General features: G+C 39.9%; 1 protein-coding gene across 1 annotated transcript in view; it reads right to left on the reverse strand.

Moving 5' to 3' along the window:
- The window catches only part of LOC121232866 (zinc finger SWIM domain-containing protein 6-like), a 153535-nt gene that overhangs the window by 70172 nt on the left and 65265 nt on the right, over positions 1 to 18098 (reverse strand). The window contains 1 exon segment of the mRNA XM_041121337.1: positions 2091 to 2447. Coding sequence (XP_040977271.1) covers positions 2091 to 2447 — 357 coding nt within the window.

Consider the following 18098-nt stretch of genomic DNA (forward strand, 5'->3'; position numbering starts at 1 on the left):
CTGGGACAGCTGACCCCAACTGACCAAAGGGATATTCCAGACCATATGACGTCATGCTCAGCAATAAAAAGCAGAGCTAAGAAGGAGGAAGGGGGGGACGTTCAGAGTGATGGCATTTGTCTTCCCAAGTAACCGTTATACACGATGGAGCCCTGTTTTCCTGAAGATGGCTGAACACCTGCCTGCCAATGGGAGGTAGTGAATGAATTCCTTGTTTTGCTTTGCTTGTGTGCGCAGCTTTTGCTTTATCTCTTAAACTGTCTTCATCTCAACCCACACGTTTTCTCACTTTTACTCTTCTGATTCTCTCCCCTATCCCACTGTGGGGGGAGTGAGCAAGCAGCTGTGTGGTGCTTAGTTGGTTTTTTTTGTTGGTTTTTTTTGATATAAAAAAGAGAATTTTTGAGAAGAGAATTTCCTCATCCAACTCCCGATTCAGGACTTTCCTTTAATCAAAGCTGTTTCTGGTGTTTCTGTGCCAGGTCTCCTCTTACTTTTATAAGCAAGTTTTTCCTCTTACTTACCTGTGCCTTAAAACAGCATTCAATATAATTCCTCTTCAAACATTGGTTTAGTGAGGTTAAACTTTTCAAAGCAAGAGAGGCAAGAGTTTTGTATTACAAACTGAACACCTGCAGCACAGGAGATATGACAGAGTGAATGGTGATCTTATGTTCAGCCGCCTATGCTATTAGAACCAGGGGTAGATTTCTTCCGGTTAGCTTTTTCATGTCTAATTTAAGGAATTTGCAAGATCAAAATAACAGAATTACAGTATGAATCCCAGAAGAACGCCCACTTGCTATATAATCAGAGGAACTAACTTTTTCCTTAAAAGAATCCTGGAATTAACATCATAAACATATCTTTAAATAAATAAATCAGACCATGGTTTCATGGGAGTCTGAGAGGAAAATCAGGAGACTATAGATCCTCTTTTGTAACCCAGGTTTCTTTGGTTTATTTTCTTGTGCTGCCTGGATTTTCTACTTCAGTTTTTGGCATTTTATTAAGAAATACTAACAGTCAATAAAGACACACTGCAATCTCATTTACTAGGAAAACAGCAACATTTAAAAGACAAACTTTAGTTTTGTGGATATTTTTTAAACTACCCTACTCGAACTCATTGTGAAATTTCATAATTTATCAACAACTTTGTTTTTTGTTTCCCATTCTTTTTGCTATTTGGGCTGTGATATAAGCATTAAATCTCTCTCTAAAAATACTTTAAATACTAACGAATAAAGAGATATTTTGATAATAAGGAAATAGCTGACAAAGATCAACATGCCTGTGATTAGTATAATTACAGACAATGTTGATGAAGTTTAAGCACTCTCTACAACACCCTTTCTGTCATTTCTCCTCTTACATTAGCCATAGTACAGCTAATATAGCCATTATAGCCATCATATGTCCTTCCTTTCCCACCCTTACCTTCCCCTTTTCTAATCACCCTTGACTGTTTTAGTGTTCTCTGCACCACTTGCATACTCACCATAATTCTTCCTTCCCCTTAATTCCTTACGTTCAGGCTATTACCAACTCTCATGTGATACACACCTTCAGCTTACAACATCTGAGCATCTTCCTCTATTACTTAGTGTCCTGCACCTGCTTTAGCTTCCCTTTCCACTGCCACCAGGCAGCTCTGCAAACCACCCTCTCATTACGTCCCACAACAAGTAGAGCAATTGCCTTGCCTCTGGCCACATCCCCATAGCCCTCAAAGCCAAAGAACACTGCTCCCAAAATTCACCTTCTTGCAGCACCACCTGCCAGGGTCACTGGACCTTAAAGAAAGGGGCTAGGCTACAGATGAGCCCTGTTATCAGAAAGACTCCCTTCTTTTGTTCTACCTACTCTGTATCTAACAAACGTGTCTTTTCTCTTTTCCAAAAAGTATTACTTCCTAAACATCTTAAAGTGAAGATTCAATAACAGAATCCTCTTTAGTAAACACCATAAAATCACAAAATAATTCAGGTTGGAAGGGACCTCAGGAGGTCACGCTCCTGAATGCCACCAAAAAAAGCTCAAAACCAAAGAGGAAACAAAACAAAAGGAAGAACAAGTATCAAACTTACCATGGACTTGATTGATTTCTGAATTCTGAGAAAGAATTTCATCTGCTAATTTTTGAGCAGTTGGCAAAACTTCTGTGTGGTGCACTGTGATCAAATACTGTACAAATTTTTGTAGTTGGTCTCTGTTCATTTGAAAGAGTGTCTCTGAAATGGGAAGATGCAGTTTGACCTGATCTGGCTTGCGGATTCGGTATAAAGAGAGCGCCACAACGTGGGCACAGTAAAATATGTCCTTGTTTCCACAGCTACAGGTCACTGAGGTAATCTTGCAACGATCAAAGCTGATAGCTACATTGCAAACAGTTTCTGGCTCCGACTGCATTGCAGGCTCTGTCACTGTGCCACTCAAGTGGAAACCTGTGAAAGGAAAAAAAGAAAAAAAAAGAGAGTTTACATTATTAAGTAAAATACCATATCTCATTATCAATAACCTTTCATTAATCAAGTAAAAATCATCTATTTCTGAGAAATTATATATCTTAAAGAACTTGCTTTAATAACAAATATGATGAACCCTTTCTTTCATACATACCCTTTTCATCTCCAATAAAATCAAAAGGAGCTAGTTTACAAGCCCCCTTTGCCATTCCATCACAACATTCATAAAAGTTTGATAGTAAGAAAAACATTTATCTGGTAAATGATAGCTGCAGAAGCAGAGTTGCATCCGATTAAGACCAATGTGAATCTCCTAGTAGCTCAGCAAGTTGGCAGCAATTTTCCAAACCCCACACCAGGGAGCCTGCACCTATCGGCAAATTTAACCATTCTCTCGATAACTAAGAAGGAAGTAGTGCACCCTAGTGGCATGAACCCAGGTCCTAATCTCAACTCTGCCACTGATTCACTGAAACGAGTCACTTTGCTTTCACCTCTCCCACCACTGAGCTGATGCTAAATCTCACCTTCAACCCAAGCAATCTGGTAGGGCAGCTATGATTGTGTAGCTCTTTGGAGATGGAAACTGCTGCAGTTACCAATACACAGGATATCAGATTTATAATACTAAATGAGACATGCATGCACTGTTTCAGAAGTCTGCATTTCTACTCAGCATGATAAAGCACAAGGCAAAAGAGCTGGGTTTTCTCATACTGTAAGAAGGTATGGTATACCATAAGGAAAATGTTCACTGCAGCCACTACTCAATAAAGCACCCTGTTGAACCAAGGTCTCAAACTCTATTCTCTGAAGATCAGACTTAAACCCATCTCTGTTTTCCCAACATGAAGACCCAGGTTTGGCTCTCAATACTTTATCACTGCAGAATCTGGGTGTTTCTTTTGGATTTTATGTAAACATGACATTGATTTTTGGCTCAAGCATTAAGTCAGAGGTATAGATACAAAGCAATACAAACAAATTTCATATGCTGTATCAATATTAAACTTGAACAGACTGTGCATATAAAATCTGGAACGGATAATACAAGTAAGGTGTATATTAACTATTTATAATGGAAATAATATAAAACCACACTCCCTCAAAGTACAAAACTGCTTTAGTATTCTTGAAATATAGGAAAAGTGTGTTGTAGGAAGCAGTATCACATGAAAATTAGGTGGAAAACCAAAAATATATACATATACAATATATACAAAGGGAGGGTCTCCTCTACACATCATGCAACTGATGCCACGTGGAGTAAGTGGGTCGCACCGATCACACAACGGGCTCGCATAGGAAACCCCAGTCACCCAGGAATTGTGGAAGTGATCACGGATTGGCCAGAAGGCAAAGATTTTGGAATGTCGCCAGAGGAGGAGGTGACACGTGCTGAAGAGGCCCCACTGTATAATAAACTGTCAGAAAATGAGAGGCAATATGCTCTGTTCACTGATGGGTCCTGTCGCATTGTGGGAAAACATCAGAAGTGGAAGGCTGCTGTGAAGTGAAAGTGAAAAACACCTCTGCTTCATGTTGCCTACCAAACAACAAGAAATGCTTATGGAAAGTAGTTCCTAACTGTGCCCATTAGCTATTTTTTCGTAACTTAGATCAGTGGTTGCATATCCCCCCCCCCCCCCCCCAAGACAAGCAAAAGTCTAAACCACGTTTACCTCATTCATGTTTTGTCTTTTAAGAAGTGGTTTTCCTTTAAGATGGCAAAGTAGTATACTACATTCAATTCTTCTGAACATTGGAACACTCTAAAAACAGATCAACACCACACTTTGAAATTATTATGAAGTCAAAACTTTGCATGCCACCACTTAGCCTGAAGCTAATATTAACAGCCTGTTTATAAACCAAAGAAAACACTGATTTAAAATGGAAAATAGTACCTTAAACATGCTTGCACAAAGGTAATAAGGAGTGGGGGGAGGGAATTAACACAAGTAGCTCATAAGATGTTTACCATATGTAATGAACGCATAGGGTATAAAATAGCTTATGTTTTTAGAGCACTGCCACCTAGAATAAATTTGGCTTTATCACTGCACCCAAACACTAACAGAAGACCAGTCACAAACAACTGCCCAGATTCTACGAGTCACGTTCATAAAGGCAATTGTCAGGATTTGATATTTCGAGACTTTTGCATGCAAGAGAGAGTGAAGTAACAATAAATAACTACATGCACACACTCCACTGACAACTTGAAAGTTCACTACTGCTGGTGCACGTCTAAGAACATGCACTCTGTAACGGTGCCAGCACTAGTGACTTGAACCATGAGATTTATTTGTCCCAATGCTATGAATTCAACAGTTGCATTTAAAGAAAAAATTCTTCCAGGACTTCCTTCAGCAGACCAAACCTTCAAGTCTAAGAACTGTTCAACTAATTACGTTCATTAGACAAAGGCCTCCACTAATCCCTCAAGCCAAACTACATGATAGGTCTGTATCACATCTCTGCTGCTCAAAAGCAACCACTTCACATTGTGGTCCAAGCTGGGGTCATGGATGACTGTGGATGGGATACATCCATCCAGACTACTCTTCCCTGAAGAGAAGGAAAGGCCATTCAATCAGCAAATAATGCAGCAAAATGCCTTCCCCTGCCCAACAGCCATATAAGATCTGGACTGTTTTAAGACAGATGCAGACTGCAGCAGCTCCTGCTCTCTGGAGGTAGAGGCATTGAACAAAACATGCTCCCCATGAGCATGGCCTCAAGGGTCCCTCAAAGTTTCACTGCTATCCCTGCAACTAAACAACTTCCAACCCACTCCATAGGAACACCATACGAACTACAGAATGATGTTCTTGCCAGCATTGCTCACAGTCTCAGATCACATCTCTGAAAAACCTGAAAGTTGTCTGCACTCCAACTCATTTAATATGGATATAATCAACCTCATTTTAGGTGTTTGCAGCATTAGCTTTGTGGGCAAAGCAAAAGCAGCAAAATCTTGGTGGAAATAAGAGTTATAAATAAATAAATAAATAAATAGATAAAGGCACCTTCCAGAGAGCAGTAACATAGAACACTACCTCTAGCACAGTGATCTTCAAATTGTGATCTAGGATGCTATGGCAAATGATGCTTATGGCTCACAAAGCAGAAGCAGAGCAGAACCAGACATCTCTTCAGTTAAAGGCTTAACATAGTGTCAAGCATTCGCTAGAAGTATGAATGCTGACTGACTCCTGTCAGGTCAAGAAGGCTAGGAATCCATGGCTGCAGGCCACCCTCTATCAGGTATGCAATCCAAGTTTCTCTGTTTTTAAAAGGCTATCAGTTTAAAACAAACTTTGCTCCTCTATGGTAAGAGTTTAACAGCTCCTCTCTCAGTACAATGTATCGTAAGAGCAGCAGTAAACAAAATTTAAAAAGAAATCTCAGTGTGACCCTGGAAACCCTGAAGGTGATAGGTAGAAAACTACAGTTTGCTGTGAGACACAAGCAGACAGGAAATGTATTTATGTATCTGACAATTTTTCTAATAATATACCCCACAGAGATCACATGACAGCTATTAAAATAAAATCAAGAATGCCAAAGAAATCATAAGCTTCACAGAATATGTGCAAATTCACATTTTATGATTTATGATGCATGTGTATTGGGTCTGCGTGGTAAGGTTTTGGTAGCGGGAGGGCTACAGGGGTGGCTTCTGTGAGAAGCTGCTGGAAGCTTCCCCTGTGTCCGACAGAGCCAATGCCAGCTGGCTCCAAGACGGACCCGCTGCTGGCCAAGGCTGAGCCAATCAGCAACAGTGGTAGCGCCTCTGGGATAACATATTTAAGAAGGGAAAAAAGTTGCTGCGCAACAGAAACTGCAGCCAGAGAGAGGAGTGAGAACATGTGAGAGAAACAAGCCTGCAGACACCAAGGTCAGTGAAGAAGGAGGGGGAGGAGATGCTCCAGGTGCCGGAGCAGAGATTCCCCTGCAGCCTGTGGTGAAGACCATGGTGAGGCAGGCTGTCCCCCTGCAGCCCATGGAGGTCCACAGTGGAGCAGATATCCACCTGCAGCCCGTGGAGGACCCCATGCCAGAGCAGGTGGATGCCCGAAGGAGGCTGTGACCCCGTGGGAAGCCCATGCTGGAGCAGGCTCCTGGCAGGACCTGTGCACCCATGGAAAGAGAGGAGCCCACGCTGGAACAGTCTGTTCCTGAAGGACTGCGCACAGTGGAAGGGACCCATGCTGGAGCAGTTTATGAAGAACTGCAGCCCGTGGGAAGGACTCACGTTGGAGAAGTTCATGGAGGACTGTCTCCCGTGGGAGGGACCCCACGCTGGAGCAGGGGAAGAGTGTGAGGAGTCCTCCCCCTGAGGAGGAAGGAGCGGCAGAAACAACATGTGATGAACTGACCACAACCCCCATTCCCCATCTCCCTGCACCACTCAGGGGGAGGAGGTAGGGAAATCGGGAGTGAAGTTGAGCCTGGGAAGAAGGGAGGGGTGGGGGGAAGGTGTTTTCAAGATCTGGTTTTATTTCTCATTACCCTATGCTGATATAGATTGGCAATAAATTAAATTAATTTTCCCCAAGTCAAGTCTGTTTTACCCGTGATGGTAATTGGTGCACGATCTCTCCCTGTCCTTATCTCGACCCACGAGCCTTTCGTTATATTTTCTCTCCCCTGTCCAGCTGAGGAGGGGAGTGAAAGCAGCTTGGTGGGCACCTGGTATCCAGCCAAGGTCAACCCATCACATGCATGGAATATGGTAAGCCTCAAACTTTTGAGGGAGACTTAATAGCCTATCTGAGCTGAGGGAAACCAGCTGGAACCATCATACAGCAGCTTGCTGCAGCAAAAGTGTGAAGTGGGAATCATCAAATCTACACTGGCACTGAAGAGAAACTGGAAGTAAATTCAAAACGAAGGGTAAGGAAAAAAAGGGTAATTAATACTCAAGAAAGTTGCTAGAGGTGGAGCTACTCCCAAATAATTGAGCTTTTAACTAACCGTGCTGTCCTGATAGTCCAGCTAGTGTACACTAAAATGTTTATAGGTGAACTGTAATAAAAATATAAATGTAGGCAGGCATCAGGCTCAAGTTTACATTCAGCCATAACAAAGGCTGGAAACAAAAGGTTAAGACATATTACTAATCTACAGTTAAATTTTGATAAACAAACCTTCACTCTGCTGGTGAACTTTATAGGCGCTGTTTTATTGCAAAGGTAACAGATTGAGACAGCAGGTTGTGCAAACCATCTGCAAGGATTTGCATCCCAGCAACATGCTGAGGGAGCCCAAGAACAAGGACTGATTACTATCAGTCTTCAGAGGATCAGTGTGAAGACATTTGTTGCTAGCTTTTGAGGAGGAATTTGCTCTACTACAGTGGGCAGAAGCTGGCATCCCTCCTGCAGGAAACAGGCAGCAGAAATTCATCCCATAGCCCAGGGTATCTATCTCCCAAGGTGATACCGTTTTAGCTTTTACTGCTACTTAGTTTTCACATCACAACATTTGTAGGGAGAAATTATGCTTAGTTGCTACAGCACAAGTATAAATATCACAAATGGAAAGTGACTGCAAATGAAGAAGAGCAACAAAACCAAACTCAGATTAAACCTCCTGCTTTCAATAAAATATCCTTAAAGCAATACAACAAGAAATAGGCTGCTCTTACATTCATGAAAGTAATTATTTAGAGACTATCAGTTGTTTTAAGCAACTTAGAAGATGCTTTGCCTGTCAAACAGATAAAATATGTTCATTTGTTAAAGTTGCTATTTACATTCTTATTGCTAAGAGGTGAAATTTTCCACGTTACATGTCTACAGTTAAAGGCTTACCCTCAACTAAGAATCATCTGTCTCCACCAAAAGGAAATAACAGAAATTAAATCATCTGAGACTGAAGAAAACCTCCAGCAATATCTGCTCATTTTTAAGGGAGGGAAAAAGGGGAAGAACCCAGCTCTAATCAAATTTTTTTGTTGTTTTGAAGTTTCCCTCCCCCAGGCCAACCTCATCTCTGATCCTTTCACCTTCAACTGGCTCAATGCATGCACTTTTCCCATTTAATGGGAAGTGGATAAAATCCTATAAAGGAAGAAGACAGCAATCACTGATATTAACTTGGGAAGATATTTTTAAAAAGATTAGAAAATAACTACTTGCTGAAAAGACTGTGTCTGGATTTCCATAGTCATACTTACAGTTTGGGAAAACCCAGCACAGGATGTCTGAAACACAGGCATCTTGCAGTAAAAGGTATTTAGGTCATTCCAACAACATAAAACATTTAACTGATTGAGTAATTTAAGATTGCACTCTCAAACAGTTAAAGTTTAAACTATGCAAAAGGGCAAGCCAGTATAGCTTTGAAACTAAACTGACCTTCCCTCAGGAAGCATTACACTTGTCCTAAAAGAGGAAACTGCCACTCCCGTTTCCATTACTAGCTGTGGAATAAATAATTTTCTTTGTTTAAAAAGGGCAAGAAAAAAAAAAAGAAAAAAGATCAATGCTGCACTTGTGCCAAATGAAAAATAGCATTAAAACCCCTAGAAAGGGAGACCCTTTCTTTATGGCCACGATTCTATTCTTTGATTTGTATACTAAGTATTCAGAAAGACTTAATTCTTAGCTTTTAGAAAATTATTTTATTGCTTTAATTTTATTTATAACAAATGTTTGTGTATTACTGCAAGAGTCAGGATGTTTACTGGACTCATTTTATTCATAATCAAAATGGAAGTAAAAGGAGGAAAAGAGGTTTTTTAAATGTAGAAACAACAACAATGTAGGACTTGGGGGGGGGGGGGGGGCTCAGTTAATTTTGGACTGTAAGTTTTACAAGATAAGTGTTTTCAGCAACTTTCTCTGGTCACCAGAGCATTACAAGGGACTCCAGCAAAAATAATGAAGTACAACATAGTATTTCCTGACAAAGCAGCAGAGAAAAAGCCATTAAAACCATAGGGTTGAAAGAGTTCCAGGATGAAAGTCTAAAAACACACCAACATCACAGATGAGTCACCCTTGCACAGCTGGAGCCAACATCGGGGGAAGCATCTTTCTTTTTCTAGATGTCCAGGGCCAACCACAGTAGAGCCCCAAATGCAGACTGGAATCTTGTGGAACTACTGTAATAAAAATAAAATCTTAAAAAAACCAAGCAAAACACCAACCAAACAAAAGCAAACACCACCAAAAAACCCACCCAAAAAAAGGCACATGCAAAGGTCACCTATATTATAAATCAGAACATCCTTGATAACACTGGCACACAGCCTAAACCCGCACAAGGGGACATATTGTATGAAAACAGGTTCTTGTGGTTCACAGTTTTTCCATACTGTTGCTAGGCTAGATTCTAATTCGCTGCTCGCTGTTCCAATTATTAGTTGATGAAATCAAATCAATATACAGAAGTCCTGGCTAGTACACCTCATCGTCAAAACTGGCTGATAAGACTTGCCATACTCCTCCATATTAGGCATCTCTTTCCAGACATAGGATGCAGAACGAATAGGCTTCATGTAAGAAAAACAGATTTCCAAAGGCACAGAAAACTGAGTACGTCACTTGCATATCTTTTTGTATTTATAAAATACAAGTATCTGATAGTTCAAATAAAAAATTACGTATGCTCCCAGGCTCTAATTTCTGGGAGCTGCATGCAGAGCAAGCACTTGGAATAGGTAAAGGGTAGGTGTGTGCAGATAGGGGAGCCTGACGTACATTCTACTAAACCAATGCTAGCACGTTCAGAGCATGCAGCTGCTCCTCAAAAAATGCAGGTAAGATTAATAAGCAATTTTCTTAAAGAGGTAATTGAGGAGCCCACCCCCTCCTCTGAAGCCACACACTAATTCTCCTTGAATGAGCAAAGCATACCATTCTTCCTTGCCAGAGCCAAGAAATTCCTAGGAATATTTACCTCTAACCTGCAGCACCCAGAACTTTAACAAGCTATAGTTATTCTGACTATTCATCAGATTCTAGATAGTGTTTTAGTATGTAATGTGTTATCCAAGCCTCTATTAACATGCATAGGGTTGAACAATAAAATGCAATATGAGATTTTTCTTTTTTTAAATTTGTGTGTCTCACCCAGAAAATCAAAACTTTCCAGATTTCACTATCTCAGTCTGTGTTAAGTTTGGAAAGGCAGGGGGAAACGGGAAAAAATGGAACTGCACAATCAAGGAAGCAAAACTTCCAGGGTAAATTAAAGAAAAACAATCTAAGGAAGGAGGACAAGTTATACAACTAAACACAATTTAATTTGTCATTTAGATTTATTAAGCAAGTTACTAGAATTCAACATGCTGTAGTTTGGCCTCCAAGACCAGGTTTTACAGTACCTAAGCTATTAGACTGAGGACCCCTCCAAAAAAAACCCAAAAAAACCCCCAGAAACAAACAAAAAAACAACACAACACCACCACACACCAAACCAGCAGCACTTCTGGTAACATATAACATCTCTAACTTTCACTGACAAACCAAGAAACCCCTTACAACTATCCTTTGACAGAGGAAGAGGAAAAGGAAACAATTACAAACCCACCACCATTTATTTCACTTTTACAGCACACTGCAGGCAGACAAAAAAACCCAAGGGGACAGAAGACAAAAACCTCAGGGATGGCAAGTCTCTCTAGCTGCCAGTGAGCCAAGCAACATGCTGCTTTCACGCAATGATGAAGTAACTCTCTCTCTTCCAGATCCCTGCATTCTCTTGCCACTTATTTTTGGGCTTCAGCTTCCGATAACCTATCTATACTACAACTATTAGCATTTGTGATAAGCTGGTAGGTGGTGTACTTGTGGAAGTGTGCTTAATGCTTCGTTTTGTTAGCTTTGGTTGCCTACTAAAATAATCAAGGGTTAGGCTTGCTGATGAACATGAAACCAAACCCAGAAGACTAAGTACATTGCTGACTAATTTTATTAATCAAGGTTGTTTGTTAATTTTACTTATCTCAAACTACACATTGGTCTTGTAGTGGTAGTAAATCTCCTTTTTGATGCAGGTCTCATACCTACAGGTCTACCTTTTGTGATAAGGAAAGGTTCTCTTTCTATGCTTTTTTCACTTTTATCATAACCTACATAAAAATAACTGGGAGAAAAAAGGAAGAACATTCCAAGTTCTTTGAAGAAAAAAACAACAAAAACACACAACAGGTGTTTATATGAACTCTGAAACAGATGCAGGTAAAGACAGAAAGGGTGCTTGCCCTTTGCTGGCAGAAAAGTTGAACAGGAATCATTCCTCTGTCACCACAGTTGTTGATATTATTACTAATGGTTAAAAAGTATTTTCTGGATCAGATTAAGTTAAGATGAAATTCAGCAACATACTGGATTATTATATCATACCGTTGTCACCTGCCTAACATTGTGGTATCACAGTGCACTTAAATAGCAAGAGAGAAACAAGATTACATATAAATTAGTTCTCAGTGTTGCCCAAGATACTCAAATCAAGAGACTTGCTAGTATTTGAAGTAATTCTCTGTTCTGTTTCTGCCTTTCTTATTGTGATACAGAGTTCAATTCTATAATCTAGCCTCTGTTATGATGATAAAGATCTGTAAACTGAAAACTGGGCCTTTAACTTCTAACACTGTCAATATCCCAGCACCCATCAAAATAAATTTAAATACTTCAGTCAGGGCCCTTACACAGAGGGCTATTGATTTATTTTCTTTATACTTTAAATGGTTCAAAAGAAATTTAAAGTATCTAGAAAGAACACCTTCAGTCTTGTCCCCTGCAACAACATCCCCATCCCTTTTCGCAAATCTCCCCTGCTCTCTCACTTGGCAGAATAATTCAAAGGAAGCAGCTGTGTAGTATACCAGAGTTGTCCACTTTTTAAATCAAAATAACTCAAAAAAAATTAAAATCCATCCATACCCTCTTCAGTCAAATGGAAAGAAAAGAACTGTTTAACTAGCATCATGCTTCCAGAAGGTTGACTACTCTATGATTTGGTTATTTGTATCTGTTGAGAAAGGGTTTAAATAGATCATTCACTATATCAAGGTAGATTAGACTATGTAGCAAGGATTACTATTCCCTACATCTGTTTTTTTCCTGTTTACTTAGCCAAACAGGAGGCTTCCTCCTCTGATAAGGAGTGAGACAGATATCAGGAGCTGCAAACATTATCAACTGTTTCCTTAGAAATCTGTCTGTCTTCTCTGCAGTCTGAATCTCTGGATGAGAGTTGTGACAGATGTCCATATGATGTCTGCTACCCTTCTTAAATTCTCCAAGCAAGTCTTAGAAGTCCAGATTCATAGACCTAGCTTGGTCCTAACAAGCAACGATGATGTTTTAAGGTTAAATGGGATCACTTTTCTACATAAATATTTGAACATTAGACCGACTATTTTCAAAATACTTTGAAAACACAGAATAGTATCAGTAATGAACCTGAAATACCCAAAGCTTTTTGACCCCTGCTTACTCTGCAAGAAAACCCTGTTTCTCAGCAAGAAAACTCCTAGTTTTCACCTCTCGCAAGACTCGCAACCTTGTGAGATGTGCAAGTGCCAGATTCAGTTGCTAGCTGAATCTTCCCATCTGTGGCACACAATAATTGGATCAACAAGCATCCTCACATGCTCTGAAAGAGGGATGAGGGAAAACATAGCTCACCTTCTCAGGGCCAATTCCCACGTATGCTTTCACTTGTTTTTATTTCATCTTTTGGTTACACAAAAAAGTAAAATACAAGACATACGCCACCTCAGAAGAGGCACCGAAACCTATCATCTCATCCCTGCAACATGCATTTCATATGCCTGCTTGTCCATTTGCAGCAATAATTCCTCAGTTTGAATACAAAGTAACAGATGAGTATCCCTCTATGAATTTACCCCCAAGAGCTCTGAAACGTTGCTCCATTAAAAGCACATCTCAGCACATCCTGCTGGTTTTGGTTGCTAGAACACTCTACCCCCCTCCCTGATCCCCTCTGGTCTCTCATGGACTATAGAGCTGAAATTAGCTATTCATTACATGTGAAGGAGTCTCACATAGAGCAGCACCGTGCTGCAAAAGACTGCTACTTTACATGGCAATTTCAGAATTACAGCATCTGCTACCTTACTAATATGTATATTTAATGCTACTGCATAATGTACAGAATTATATGCTGTTCATTGCCTGTTTGTTCAGATATTATGTACTCTTAAGTAGCATTATTCCCTTTGAAAAACACTGTATTCTTTATTAGACCTTCTCCCTGGTGTTCTTTGTAACAGAGCCCCAAATGAACAGCTCGTAGACTATTCTAGACCAAAAAACCCCAGGACTCAGGGTGAGGTAACCAAACGTGACAAGCTTCTGGCCTGCAACTACTAACATAATTTAGTTTATTTCCTGGGTCTCACTCCCCAGTCTATAGTTTTACATTGTTTTGATATGAAGGGAAGTGGAAAGGGAATCATATCTGGACAACTGGTGGGAAACCTATTGCAGGTTACTCTTGCCATTGGAAATATGAATACTTGTATTAGAGCAGTGGCCGTTGCAACAAATTTTATTCTTTCTACTAGAAGACACTAAGTAGTAATATTAAAGTTCTACTACATACAGTTAGTAATAATTTTGTTCACAACAGCAAATTACTTCAGAGGAAAGAAATCAAAGTTTTAAACTAGAGAAACAAGTTTTTTGGAGTCAAGTGTTGGACCAACACATGTAAGACGTTTCATGTCCTTCAGGAAATACTTCAATGTGCTCCTACACCAAACACAGTCTTAAGACAGTGTCACCAGTCATCCCTACACCTAACTCAGGGAAAACAGATTATGAATATGGTTATACCAAGTGACAAAATGACTGGTCATTTAATCTAGAGGGCAGTGAGTACTAGCATGTATGGCTCCCAGCTCAGATTTTGACTTTAATTACATACTTCCAAAGCAGCCCAAGTAAAAGGTAACAAATCTACTCTGCATTACTAAAGCAATGTCCTCTGGGAAACACTACTTTAAATCTGCTTTGGAGCAAGCAATAATCTGCTCTCTGTTGGAAGGCAAGTGCAATGCAAGGCAAAGGAGATTCCAATATACTTAGCTAAAACAAACTTTATCTCAACTAGACACTCAGGATTATGCAGGCAGACATTTGCTCTAGAATTAGTTTTCAGATCATTTTGATGTTAGGAAGATTTGGGGGCTATGACAACACAGAAGTACCCCCACAGGCTGCTTTAGGATGTTAGGAACAAAATTCCAACTGGTACATTTTCCTTGTTCCAAACTGCCAATAGATCTAAACATGAAAAAAGCAACAGAGACACCCCTTGCTGGCCGGACAGAGCCTCAATGTAGTCTTCTCTTATCTGCTATGAGTACAGATAGTCAAATAGCCCACTGTTTTGATATGAAAGGATGCCCAAGGCTTTCCTATCCCTCCTTTTTTTATTTACGCAGTAGACAAGTCTCATTCCTGAGGATCAAGAGACTCCAATGGACTGGACCTTTCTGCTCATCCAACACACACATAGGCTGCTCTGATGTGCAACCCAAACACTGCCCTGAGAATTTTGTAAAGCAGAGCATCACCGCATTGCCTGACAACTTAAGAGAAATCAGTAGGCTGAAGTAGGTTGCTGCCTGCTATGCATCACTGATCAGAGTATGGACTGCAGATGCCAAAAACACTGTACCAGGGAAGTACTGCAGAAGGAAAGACCAATGTATTTCCCCCCCCACTGTTACATACGTGTGCGTGCACACACACACACACAGAGTTTGCATGCAATCAGAACAACAGAAAAATTGTCAGTCTTTTCCATTTTGGATCTGCTTAAGACATTCTATAAAGCAACAAGAAGGATATTTTAATCTTTTTTTTTGTGCTATTACGGGGATATACAAAGTTTCTTTTTCTAAAGTAGTAAGCCATTCAAACAACACATCAATACCTCTCAAGATGAGGCAATGCTGACTGGCCTTCCTCACTGATAGTGTCACAACTATTGAAATCTACGAAGCATGAGGGTGAGTGGAGCCTTTTCTCAAATGAATCATGTCAAATTCAGAACAAAACAAAAAAAACCCAAACCCCAACCCCACCAAACAAACAAACAAACAAACAAATCTATTTCTTCCACTATAGGCATACTTAACAAAGACAACCCCCTTGTAGTCCATATGAAGAGAAACAACCCAAACACCGAAATCATGAAGCAGAAGCAAGATGCTTCTAAAAAAAGGTTAATTTTTTTTAATTCATCTACATAAAACTCATGAAGTAGAAAACAGAACTGTTATATTCTGGTTTTGCAAATTTAATATGCTTTAAAAATATTCCTGCCAGAGATAAAACTGGTCCAGAAAAGGAGGACTTATTTTCTTTTTAAGAGTAAATATGTCGCAGTCCACACATTTTGTTTTGAAAGGTGATGTTAGCTTTTTGCATGAGAAGGCAATGCAAATTCCAAACCTTCTAGACCATGAAAAACAAAATATGGCTGAAGAAACCACCTTTTAAAGCAGGATAATACTTCATTTCTGGAAAAAGCTAAACAGAAAAAAAAATTGTCCAGAACATTAAGAGAAGTAACTTTTATATTTTCTCTTCAGTCTGCCTTCCAAACGAACAAACACTGGAAAAGCCACAAGCATTATTTCTATTTCAGGTGAGTTTCAGGGATTTTGGTTTTAATCTAGCTGTCCCTGCAACCTTATCGTTAACCACATTTGGACAGGGAATTTTTATATGAAGTAATTTTTATAGTCAAACATACAAAGTTTTTTCTGAGGACACTGGTAGGATTTATTGCTGTAATGAAATGGTAAGAGAAGGAGTAATTACTTTAAAGATTTTCTACAATCTGACCAGCTCAAAACAAATGCTACTTGTAGTTATTCTTTCGGAGTTAATATTGAAATCAGAAGTAAAACTTACTGAAACAAACTACTGAACTTTTTTTTCTTAATTACCTGTTAAACAAGAAAAAAAACCTTAATAAAAAGAGAACAAAATTTGTTTGGATTCAGAGCTCCTGGCCTGGAGATCTCCAGTAAGAAAACCCCTTTCTTGAAAGCAGAGGAAGCCTCCCTTCTTACTGTTCTTTAAGGGTAATGGAGAAAATTACTGTAATCTCACCAAGTACCTGTGCCTCCAACCACCTAATGAAGTTTGTTTTGCTTTGTTTTCCTCAGGACTCCAAAGGCCCTGCTGTAAGGAAGCCCAACGCTGACCCACACCACTACTTCAGAAGGTGGAAAAAAAGCTTCTAAAACACTAGAGGCAGTTTGCTAGTGCCTGCAGCACTATGGAATATTATTTAAACTCATAATCCACAAAAATCATTGTCACTGGTGGGGGGAATATCTATTTCTCCCTTTATTATGGATTGCACGAGGCCATGTTGAGGAAAGGCAGTGAAGGCATGGCACAATAGCAGAGTGGGCTAAACCACAGCAAGGCTGACTGCTATCCTGGAGGAATGCCTGTGCGACACCCAGTCTCTCTCAGCCCCAGAGAGGAGATTCAACAGGCCGTAGTTGCCAAAAACTGCTTCCTATCTGCAGCAGTCTGAAAAGCAGAAGCTTGTATATAAAAAGCTTGCAGGGTAGACTGGGGGTCAGATGAGAAGGTTGTCTAACACCAGCAGAAGGTGAACTCCAAACAGAGGAAAAGAGTCCACGCTGCTGCTCACAGAGGAGTGAGCAGCACAACCTGTGAGTAATGTCTGCTCCAAGGAAGAGCAGAGCGTGACAAACAGGCAGTTTAGACGGGGTGGGGCTGGGGTAGGTGGTGGTGGTGTCCTGCTTTTTTGCTTCAACTGTTTCACAATGCAGACTTTTCCCACATCAAAAGGGGGGGAGGGAGGGAGGGGAAGAGGCAGGCAGCCTTGCAGGAAGACTTACCCCATTTTTAAATAAATAAAAAAGTCTGCCACCACTTATTAATGGTTCTTACTTCAAGTCTTAGAAAAGGTTATTTTGCTGCTTAATAGCTCAAGGATCATATTTTCTCATAGCTGTGTCACCAAGAACAGAATCTGATCTCATTATCTCCACCAATTTGATGGTGGCTAAGTTGATGCCAAGAATCATTCAGCCTAGTCTATAGCCTACTTTGAGAAACTAGGAAAAACCACTAAGCTGACTATTTTAATGCACCACAGTAAACAATTACCCAACAGATTAAAAATATACAAAGAACAGCAGAGTATGCTGAGCATCCATACCCTGCAAAAAAGCTATTTTCCTTCTTCACTCAACAGCAGCTCTTCAGTCATACAGCAGCTAGCCAAATGTACCAAGTTTAACCTTTCAAGTATGAGGATAGAATGGAATAAGGGTGAGGAAAGGACCTATTAGAAAAATTAAGTCTTCATGAAACCAGAAATTATTTGAAGCATAGTATTTAACAGTTGTTTAAAATATGCATTACTAGGTTTGGAAAAGTTATCCTGATTTAGAGCAGGAGCACATCTGTTTACATGTAAGTAAATACAGTCTAACAGCAATTTGGATCATCTATCAGAAAGAATCAACTGCAAGTTTAATAAGCATTATTTTTATTCTACATAATAGTCTATTTGTTCTTTCAAGCCACTGCAGTGATAAAACATTTAAAGTCTTCTACTATGTACTAAATCTAAGGTATCTAG

The sequence above is a fragment of the Aquila chrysaetos genome (assembly GCF_900496995.4).
Source record: "Aquila chrysaetos chrysaetos chromosome W unlocalized genomic scaffold, bAquChr1.4 W_unloc_1, whole genome shotgun sequence".
NCBI classification, from domain to species: domain Eukaryota; kingdom Metazoa; phylum Chordata; class Aves; order Accipitriformes; family Accipitridae; genus Aquila; species Aquila chrysaetos.